Here is an 11,883-nt window from a genome sequence, read left to right on the forward strand (position 1 = left end):
TTCAACATGACATTGCTTTATTCTATACATTTGTTTGGTTTTTTAGTATTTGAATTAATTTTGATTTGACCTCTATGGATGATTCAGATTCCTGTAAAAGTTCCTGAACATTGAACAATGAAGACATCCTGACTGGGAGAAGCTGACTGCAATGACAGAAATGTTGGTCAAGAACATAGCTCCTTAGAAAAACTCAAACTGTCTTATCTTTGTTTTTGGATTTAAAGACCTCTAGTGTCAGAGAACTACATAATGTGCTTTCTACATTTCCTGAGGAAGAGCTGGGCAATAGAGGATCCTGGATAAATAGGGATAAGGACATACAGTATAGGAAATGTAGCAACACGCTAACAGCTAGCTTGTTCCTGCTGGTCCAACAACCAACAAATTATTATTAAGGTAGGCAGTGGCACACAACCTTATTATTACATGCATACTTTAAAATGTTCTCTTAACATTATACTTAAAGCCACCATCAGTTCAAAGTTTTAGTTTTTTTAAAACAACATACCCCATTAGCCTCAGCTATACTCTTTGTGAATTGGAAATTAGCAAATGTTAGCATGCCAACACGTAGGATAAAACAATAAATCTTACTCATTATTTCCCCCTAATCTCGGGTCCTTCTGTGCCTTACTATGGCTTCACAGGTCCACTGTAAAATCTTAATTTTCTATCAACTGGTTTAGAGGGAATTCTTAATACATTCTTAATAATTCAGCGAAACACATTTCCTGCAGTTTGTAATTAACTCTTTATTTTTCAATGTTAACATTAAGAAATTACAGTCTTCGGTTTAAAAAGTTGAACACAAAGCACTTCGGTATATTAAAAGGCAAATTCAAACAGCAACTCTCTTTATTTTGGTCCTGGAGAAGAGGAAGATGGCAGTGTACCATCTGCAGCTCCATCTTCATTACAGCAGCTGAGAACATATCCCAAGTACCATTGAATAGTGAGAGCACAACATAATATCATTAGAGATAACCCTTGTATTGCACTAACATTTTCAGTCCGGAATCATCAAGAGAACTCTGATGCTATATAATATAAAAACAATGTTAATATTATTATCCAGAAAAAACTTCCCTGGTTTATTAATAGAAAATCCATGGAATTAAATTGCGTCCATCATATGAACACATTAAGTTATATGAACTAAGACGGAAAATTGTAGTGTTTCTATAAAGCTACGTCTTGACTTCAATACTTTTAAGAAAAAAGAGATAGGGAAAGGCTGATGTGTCTTCCACTTGCCCCTCAGCAGGATTTCATATCAGAGAGAAATACAGAGGAGGAAGAAGAGGAGGCACACATTGATTTTCTTCTTTCAGCTTATGTTGTTCTTCTGGCTTCATCTTGCCGGATTCAGTGCTGTTTGGGGCGCTCTGGGTCGTATTTGACCAGCAGGCCGAGGGAGGCGAAGCCAAACAGGAAGGTCTGGATGAACCACAGGCAGCGAGAGGTCAGGTTGGTGATGCCTTTCTCACTGCAGGGGAAAAGAGAATATAGAATGAACGACAAAGTTAAGTTAGAAGCAGCTGTATAAAACCCCAATCCTTATAGAATTTGAAAGGGAGGGGTAATCCGGTAGTATTAAGTTGGTACATTTGAGTTAAAACCCTAAACACTGGTCCTTTTTTAAATATACTTTAAACCAGTGGCAAACCGTCAGGACCTTCAAGGTATTCAGAGAATACCCTGGAACACTCAGATAAAACAAACAAAAAAATCGATTTAATTATATGAATAAAATGTAATAAAATGTATATAAAAGGAATAAATGAGAATCGTATCTGTGTTGTTGACCTGTAATATTACAGTGCTACGTTAATTTGTTTGTCCTTCTCGGACCATGCTCTACGCATTTCAATGGTTTTGTGTTAGAAAAGAAAGCAACCAATCAGATCTTGTTCTGGGTCTCTGGGTAGAATATCCTTCAACCAAGGTATTCTACATCCTTGATAGAATGCCCTGGCCGTTGCACTGAATGAGAGCGTACATTTGGACTGACAGTTTGATTAACCAATCATATATTGATGTGTAGCCAATCTGGGCGTATTCTTTCAGAGTTTCCCTCAGTTCCAGGGTATTCTAGAAGGCCCGCTAGTTAACTGGCTCGAGACAGAGGATCTAGATGAATGTGACGAAGCAATTCATGCCGTTTTATTGTTTTTAACGTTGAAATGGTAAGTGCAACAGGTGAAGATGAAGTTGTTGCAGAATTGTTGTGAGTACCCTTTTCAAGACGACAATTCAGTGAAAAGACGGACATTATAACGCCGGGGCGGGGGGGCGGCGGCGGGTGTGTGTGTCTACAGAAGCTCCAGTTGTGATAGACACGGTTCGCCACTGCTTTAAACTACATTTAGATTCAGGGTAGGAATTACCTTCAAAAAGTTCCCACCTCTGCTGCCACCTTTGGAATAACCAATAAAAGCATTAAAAAACACTAATCAACTAAAGAAATCTTATTCGATAGGACCCAAAAGAACAATTAATGAACTAGCTTCTGGGGCAGCCAGAGATGTCAGGACTTGTCCCATCATCTGATGTTTGTTTAACAAGTGGATTCATTGAGTGTTTATTCTTAAATTATTTATCTGGATGGTGTTTTAAGAATACAAAATATATGTATAGAAATTATAAGAGATCATGAATTAGATGTTATAAAAATGTTGTTTTAAAATGTTCTAAGCATCCATATCTGTACACAACGATATCTGACGGACTACTGGCCATGTATGGTTTTATAAAAAGAACCCAGGTAGAAAAAAAAGCGAAAACAGATGGTAATAAGTCAACACACATATCAGATAGTTATTTTGACCTATAAATCATGGAATGATATATAAAGTTAATGGAGACCTTTATGAAGCTTGGTACAATTATTATGATCCCCATATACTTCACAGTTTTGTAACAAATAGAAAGTCTTTCCTAATTTAATTTGTGTCAAATAAAAGGCCTCAGAAAAAAGAGGAAAAACGAGGGCTTCCAAATACTTTTCTGGAAAGCTTCAGTCATTTTTAACTCCACGTTCTAACACAATATAGGATCAAAATTGGACACAAATAAGTGCTTATTTATTTTTTACAGAAATGTCACTAAAGAATAATATCCCTAGTGCCTGAAGCACAAACTAAAGCATGTGAGAGAAGGCAGCTTTTGGACGTCTATTTATACTCAAGTATGATGCGTTTGAGTTTTAAAGGCTGTTGCCTAATTTCATTGGCAAAAATGTGACTACATCACCATCCAGTGGACGATCAGGTTCTTGTCATTCTTACCGGCACATCTTCATTGCAATATAGGCCTCAAACAAATGGATAGCCCAGGCAGCCCACCATCTGTAACAGACAAATGTGTGTTATAGTCCTCAGATTTTATATTACACGCTTTCTATTTGTGCGCTTTTTCTTGGTACAGCATTACAGGCGCTCCTTTTAAAGTCATACAGTCTGAGAACATGGTGAAACTGCACATAATGTTTTGTTTGTCTTCATGTAAAGTTAGGTAACACCCAGCAATGAGTCCTGGGTTCACATGACTACCTAAAAACAGATTACATTACTTACTTCACAAATGTCAAAACACCAAGTAATGGATGGTCCACTCAGCATTAACGGCTGTCTTTACTGTCACATGACTCAGATGACAACAAAACATTATGTGTTGATTTCTGTCTTAATTCTCTACTGTTGCTACGGCAGTCATGTGACTTAGGCCCCGGCTACACGAGGACGAAAACGGTCGTTTGCGTTACTGTTTAGTGTCATATAGACACACTGAATTCAGATTATTTATCTTTCTCTCGATATGGACATAAACGCGAGTGAAGTCTAATCTGACAGGACAGAGACACGCAGCTCTGCTCACCTGCAGCTCCTCCCGCTGTGATGCAGCGGTGAACGAAGCAAAACACACACTTCAAGTCAGATCATCACCCTTAGCTATTTTAATTACCTCTCAAACTACCTAAACTAGTTATAAATATGTTTATTTTTACTGTCGGCCGGGTCACTCATTACTGGATCAGCTGCTGCATGAAACAGACACTGGCGCTGTCCAAAGAGTGGGAGGAAAAAGAGAGGCTCCGTGTATTTTTATTATTATATTATATAGATTCGTTATTCATTTGTTTTAAAGCTCAATAAATAACAAAGAAGACCTTTGACCGGCACTTTTATAATTTTGTCAGAAGGTTTAAACTTTAATACACGTTGACTGGCAAAAAACTCTGCCCGGTTCCCTCGGCCCCCACCGCGGAGAATAAACAGAAGGGCAACCATGACAACCATGCTTCTTCGCTGCTTTTGTGGAGGAAGTTACAGCGCCACGTACAGGCTCCTGCATATGTACTGCAGCTTCTCCAGCGGTTGGAGCTAAACGGAGCGGTCTCGTGTGGACAGACACTATCCGGTGAATATTGCGTGTGGACGGAAGCTTTTTTTGCGATTGCGTTTGCGTTAATCCTATGCGTTTAGCCGTTTTCGTCCTCGTGTGGCTGGGGCATTAAACGACTAATTAGCAGAGTGCTTTAGCAGTGGAAGTGTGTGTAACGACCTGTGAATGGGAGAACCATTAAGGCTGTAGGTGATTAAAAACTGTATTCAAGTCTTGTGAGGGTACTTTGCACATTATCTGATTGTCTTTATTCTAATAAGGCAAAATCTTGTTTTTTGAGCAAGTGAGAACTGTCAAAATTGTAAAAAAAAGTAAACATTTGTATTCTAAGGCAGATTTTAAAAATAATAACTCATGATAGCAGTGTTTGCGTCTTATCACTTACCCTTTGTACATAATGCTAGCATAGTTATCCACGAGATGAGTGCAGAAGCTGCCAAATGGACCAAGGTGCTCGAATGGAATTGTTTCAGGTGCAAACACAATGCACTGCAAAACAAAGAAAGAGTCATTTGACATTAAACAATAAAAACAATACTCATATGCTGTTTATCTTAAGAGATACTGCTACAAATGGTTTTCTATAAAAGAAGAACATTCCAATACAAAAAGAAACGGTGCAGTTTATTTTAGATGAACTGCAGTTTGTGGCACTTCCTTATTGGCCTCCCGGCTCTGCCCCAGTTTGCCGCTTGGTTAAAACTAACTATCATCTGTCTGTTCTTACAGTGTTTCAATTACACAGTGGCATTTATGAACTGTATGATATTAGGGTTTCCCGAACAGCACTATTGGCTCTTTTTGCTGCAATGAGGGTCATGACTGTATCACAAGGGGGAGCCTTGTTAAGAGATATGCCACTAAAATTCAATTTGACACAGTTCTGCACCATGGTGGGTTGGTATTTCATTTTTTTTTCATGTGAAACGGTACAGGATATTTTCTAGGCTCTACTGTAGGTCAGACTAAATGTGATCTATGTTACTTTCAGAATCAGTGTTTTTTTTCCGCCTTTACACACATTCTGCTTACAACCAGTTCACCTGATAACAGATAGAAGTTACATTCTAATCAATTGCTTTCTGACACTGCATCCCATTTATTTCCAACATTTTTGATCAGATATTTGTTTCGTAAGTAGAAATTACTAAGCATACGAAGTAATAGAACACAGATTGTAAACTTGACACACACTACAAATCCCAGTGGAATCGACATGATGTAGTATAGCGGTGTGCCATTCTGCTATTGTCCTCCTCAGTGCACCTGTGACATGTCAGGTATGTGTCAATATGGACCATGACTGCTCTATGGAAAAGACAATAGTATATTGTTTAAAGGGCCCCTCAACCCAGAGAATGCAGGTCATTTATGGTTTGGATGTCAGACACACCTAAAGGCAGAACCACCATTTTTCATACGAAATAACTTAACTTTTCTTAATTTACCTAACATGAACAGTTGTCATTTTCTTACTACATTAAGGTCTCTCTTAACCTTACTGTGTAGCCTACGTGGCAAGTGGTAGTATAAATAAACCTGTTTGAGACAATGCTACATGCTCCAAAACCCTTGTAAAAGGTTACATGTAGGTGCATTTTACTTGTTTGTCAAGTACACTGGATGGCAACTTTTTAAAACAATTTACATTTTACGAAAAGACAAGATCAAGACGGCATATATTTGAGTGACCAAGCACTACTACATTACAAAGAAATCCTCAATATCTGTCGACTAGTTAGCTTTACTGCGAGTTTAGCATCCATGTAAGCATTTGGCAGAATGCCAAATTAAATTAAACTAACACATTTTGAATGGAGTTGGCACGTTATTGTTTGCTTTTCAAATGCAATGGGCGGTGCCAGGACAAGCATTAGCAAAAGTAAGGGTTAACACTGGACTACTTACTATGATGTCCAGTGGACTTTGGACAGAAGTTAGTTTAACTTATACTCCTACTTAGGACTGAATGATCCCGATAAGATTAGATATCAATTAAACACTGACTTGGCAATGACCTCGAATGCTACTTTACCAACTAAAAACATTTGTAATACAAACTCAAGCAAAACATCGATACAGAATTAAGGATAATGAAGAAACAGCAACATAAAAATAGCGTTTTCTATTTTGAGAGAAAATAAAACCCGGAGGACATTTAATGCAACACAGCAAGGTGGCATCGTAAGCAAGGAGAAGTTATGTGTAACACTGTTCTCTATTCTATCTTACTTCAGCACAACGAACTTACAGTAAAATATCCCATGCCGAGTGTCACGGCGACGAGCCAGAACAGGCTGGTTCTTTTAAAGTAATCGCATCCATCACTTTTCGCCATAGCTGCTGCTGCTGCTGGTGTTCGCTGGTCCCGCTGTCAAATACGACCGTGTAGTAACAGCTGAGATGAGAAGTGACGGGAGGAAGGGAGGGTGATACCGTTTTCATATTCCTGCTAATGGAAGGGATATTACATAAGTGGACAAAGCTATTGAAAAAAAACCATAATTGTTTTATATGAACTTGTCAGGTGTTCTCACTATATATTTGTCTTTTTGCTATTTATAATTATTATAATAACCTGTAACAAAATACAGATTAATAACAACGTTTTACTGCATTGTTGCCACCTAATGGATACATTTTTTTTTATTATGTATCTATATTTACACATGGGTCCTGGTGAGACGAGATGGGAATAAACAATAAATAAATGTTTAAAATATATGGAGAGACATTTTATAATAATGTGCATATATTTTACTGCTACCTGAGACCTTCCTGGACTCATTCCAAATCAACTTTGCTTATTTATATCACCTTTAATACATACATGTAGCCAGAGTATTTTACATTCAAAATATATAGATCATTTTGAAGAAGTAATAGAATAATAAGATCTGTGTTTAATTGTATATATTTAATATAGAATATGTTATATGCATATTAGCTAAAACATATTTTTTTCATTGACGTCATAACCATGTTTTTTCACAGAATGGAACTATTATTACCTGTAATTAAAATGCAATGCATGATGTCAGAATAATAATGCATTACAAAGTGTTTAAAAAGGGCATTCCTTCATCTCACCTTGTCATTTTGCATGGTTTTCTACTTGAATTACCAATTACAAATTATAACATTTCTATGCAACGTTCAACGATTGAATTTGAAATTCATATCCAACTTCTTCCTTTTCTTTCCAATGCACCTCAAATATGAAAAATAAAAGAACTGCAAACTTACCACAGGGGATTCCAAACTGTGACAGGCTGTTTTGCTTTTGCATCCCTGACATCTGCAGCATGGCCGTCTCCCTGTTTGGAGGATTATACTTTGCAATTTACACAAAGAGATAAACTGATCAGATGAGTTTTTACTTTTTTAATATGCAGATCTCTAACCTAAACAGAGCTCTTTCTAGTGATTTTGCATTAGCTGAAAAGCCTAGATGCTAAACCAGCGCTTAGTTATCTTCAATCATGTGATCACTGTATGTAAACCTGATGGCAAGTTTTGAATCTGCTGAAATGGGTTATTAATAACACTCTTTCCCATGTTGCTATTTTATCAGACTGATTTTAGATATGAAAAACAAAGTGTTGGATACGTACTTTTTCAAATGTAATAGGTATAAGGTAACTTATTTATAACAAATAAAGCTTCAAAAGGTCCTAAAAACATACATTTAAAGGCAGGAAAAACCTCACAACATTTATCACTGTCAAAATGTTATATAGGTTCCTAAATGTGACTTCAAATATGATTCAAACAGAGCGTGTTATAATCTATACTATAGCTTTTTACCTAAAAGTATATATTCAAATGTAACCTCTTTTTTCAACTCGCTAAAATTACAATTATTATATAATTTAATAACTTAACGGAGGTAAATGCAACTAGTTTCTTCTCATCACTGGAAATACATGTCCAATTTGAATGATATGAGAACCCAGAATTCCTTTGAATCATTATTATGAATTGGTGACTTTGGCAGCTTCCACAGAGTGTGTGTGAGGTCTGATAGGATTTGGATAAAGTACAGAGAGAGAGTTGAGGGAATTTCAGGAGCCGGCTCCACACATGGAGACATTGATTCTGCCAGTTGTCCTGATAAACATGAAAAGAACCAGTCTTAGCTTGTTCGGTTGTGTCAGATAACTCTGCTAGACTTCAAGCTGCATTGTTTTCCCACAGTTACTGTAAATCTGTTCCTGCACTTTGACCCTTTGTACTATCTGACTCTAGATTCACTTTGTTAGCATTTACATTTTCAATGTGTGACATGCAGCAGCTCAGACATCATGAAATGTAAACAACAGGAGGGAGGTCGAAGTTCCAGACTATAATAATGCTCATGGAGAGGGCCTTGTTCTCTCTTTACCTACACTTTCAGTTCTTTTTATTTCTGCACATCATTTCAGTATTTATTTATTTGTTTTCTTATTTAATTCTCAGATTTATTTAATTTACTGCTTATTATATACATATACGTCTTATTGCACCTTTTTTCCTCCCCTTGATTTTCATATTGATCTCAGTGGATCACGGCATTTCCCCTTATTTGTTATTCCTATAATTTCCATTATTTTTGACATATACTATATATTTCTTTATGATGGAGAACAAAATATAGCTAAACTAATAAAGAAAATATATAATAAAAAAATATTGTATTTGTATATATAATGTATGTATATTATATATGATGTACATAAATACCTATATATGTATAAATACAGCTCTGGGAACAATTCTGAGACCACTGCAAAATGATCAGTTCCTCTGGTTTTACTATTTATAGGTATGTGTTTGAGTAAAATACATACATTTTGTATCCTGTAAACTACTGACAACATTTCTCTGTGTTGGAATTCAACAAACACTGGAATGGAATGTCTGCTATACATGTACATCTATGTTGCAAATGTATTATCTTTTAAATTTACACACGGCATCTATTGCACGTCTGTCCGTCCTGGGAGAGGGATCCCTCCTCTGTTGCTCTCCCTGAGGTTTCTCCCATTTTTCCCTTTAAACTGTGGGTTTTCTTCGGAAGTTTTTCCTTGTACGATGTGAGGGTCTAAGGACAGAGGGTGTCGTATTGTCATACTGATATTTTGTACAAACTGTAAAGTCCACTGAGACAAATGTAACATTTGTGATTTTGGGCTATATAAATAAACATTGATTGATTGATTGATTGATTGATTGATTGATTGATGTAGAAATTGAGATTTAAGAAACATCTGGAGTGTTTTTTTCCAGAGCTGTATATATATATATATATATACATAGATATTTGTATTAATTATATTGTAGCTTTATTATTCCTCCATCAGTTGTTATAGCTTTTAATTGTTTTGTTTTTTGGGGGGCTAAATTCAGGTGTTTCTTAAATGTGTTGTATTTTTGGCTTTTATTTATCATGGGAAATAAATAAAGGGATCTACCCAATAAAAAACAATGATGTTTGAAAGAAGTCATTTATTGTTTTCCAAATGTCAGTGCGCAGATTTGATAGTGAGGTTAAATGTCACATCATCTGCATTCAGCTCGGTCAAAGCCTGGAACTCTGAGTCAGCGTTCTGAGGCGGCTGGTTCACCGTCTAATTCATCACAGAATAATGACCCACCTTTGTCTTCCTGATAGCAGGACGCTGCTCTGCATATGAAAGACAACAGGAGCCACTGATAGGTTTCAAGCTCAGAAGTGTGCTTTGTTTTTTGCTAAGGTCTGTGAGTTAATATTTCTTTAAGACTATTGTTGATTGATCAGTGGTCAACAGTTTGCAAAACTGCCAGTGTTTGTGTTCAACCCTAATCACATGACCCCCATTAGCCACATTTAAATGAATGGGCGGCTTTGAATATTAAGAAAGATACGGCTCTAATCCTTCTTTAAATTAATTCTTTAAAGCTAAAACATCTGTGCTGTGAGAGATACTGGCGAAACAATCATATTTATATGCCTTATAATAACAAAGTCTACATTAATGACATCTCTTTGGTAAGAATGATAAAACCCCAATACACATTGGAATTTTCTTTACGCCACCTTTAGAATATTAGCCCAAAAAAAGACAAATCATTCATGAGATAGCTCCAACAAAAAAAATCCGGGGGCCTCGCTTTGTATACTATTATTGAGTATCAGTTGTGTATTGCCTGTGACATCTAAATCACAAGCTTGCACACTCGTCATATACACAAAGCATGAGAAGACAGTCCTTTTCAGTGCCTTGCAAATATTAGTATAATAAATAATGATACATACAAACATATACAAATGTGCACAAACAGGGGCATTCTAAAAACAAATATGTCAATAAACAAATAATGATAAGATCTCTATCTGCCATTTTTAATATTAACAGCTTTTTACAGAATGCGTGGGCTAAATGGCACATAAAGTCTATTTTTCTTTTTGTGCATTAATCCACTTAATGTTAACAATCAGGTAAACATAACTAAAATAATAAATACAGAATAATAAGGACTAGTTCATATGATGGAAATAATGTCAATAAAATGTATCAGATGTACTGTAGTGATGGATTGAACTAAATACATATATTTTTTCATAGTTAGTTTTCAGTTTTTGACATATTTGTGCTTTACTTGAGTATTTACATGTAATACTGTATACTTCGACTCCGCAACATTTCAGAGACAAATATTAAACTTTTCACTCCACTACATTTATTTTTAAAACTTACAGTAAATAGTTATTTTGAACATATAAAAACACACAATATACTGATATGGTATAATGCATTACTGTACTACTGTTTTACACAGTATTTCTAGTATCTAAATTGCTCCACATTGATAAACAAAAATACTTAAATGTTCTTACATGTATACAAATAAGATAATATACTAACCATTATAATATAATGAACTGTGAAAAGATACATTCTGCATAACAAAATACTTGATGTAAATGTAGCTGATAATACTTCTGTACTTTATATTACTGAAATTAATCATTGTGCAGAATGAGAACTTTTTGTACTTTAAGTATATTTTGTTTAAGTAACATTGGGAAATCAGGACTTTTACTATTATTTTAAGACCATAGTATTTGTACATGCAAGGATCTGAGTACTTCTTCCAACACTGATCAGATGCCACAAAATCTCTTCTCCTTTAGGCCCACCTAAATGAACATTTCCTGCTTTGTGGTTATTCTATATGTCACATATTCAGCAGCACAGAAAAGACAAACAATCACATGTTTGTCATCTTGTTGTTAAGTGGTATCGATGAGGCTAACGACTTTCTTTTGTCTCTCCAAAGATCATTCTGTCATATTTGCCGTTGACCTTGCCTCCACTCTGATGGGGATGAGGTGATAACTGGGGGGGTGGAGGGGCTGGTCTGTTACCGACCCATCAAAGTAAAACGACACCCCCTCATTCTCCTGGCTCTACCATGGCCTTCTGGGATTGATCAATATAAAAGGTATCCTGA

General features: G+C 36.0%; 1 protein-coding gene across 1 annotated transcript; it reads right to left on the minus strand.

Moving 5' to 3' along the window:
• Window positions 1-735: 735 nt before the first annotated feature.
• tmem254 (transmembrane protein 254) lies at window positions 736-6,853 on the minus strand. The gene is made up of 4 exons (XM_034224541.1): window positions 6,659-6,853; window positions 4,793-4,896; window positions 3,291-3,350; window positions 736-1,489 (listed from the first exon to the last, which is right to left on the minus strand). The coding sequence occupies exons 1-4, from the start codon at window positions 6,743-6,745 to the stop codon at window positions 1,369-1,371; spliced, it is 372 nt and encodes a 123-aa protein (XP_034080432.1). The 5' UTR covers window positions 6,746-6,853; the 3' UTR covers window positions 736-1,368.
• Between the last annotated feature and the right edge of the window lie 5,030 nt (window positions 6,854-11,883).

The sequence above is a fragment of the Gymnodraco acuticeps genome, unplaced genomic scaffold (genome assembly GCF_902827175.1).
Source record: "Gymnodraco acuticeps unplaced genomic scaffold, fGymAcu1.1, whole genome shotgun sequence".
NCBI lineage: Eukaryota > Metazoa > Chordata > Actinopteri > Perciformes > Bathydraconidae > Gymnodraco > Gymnodraco acuticeps.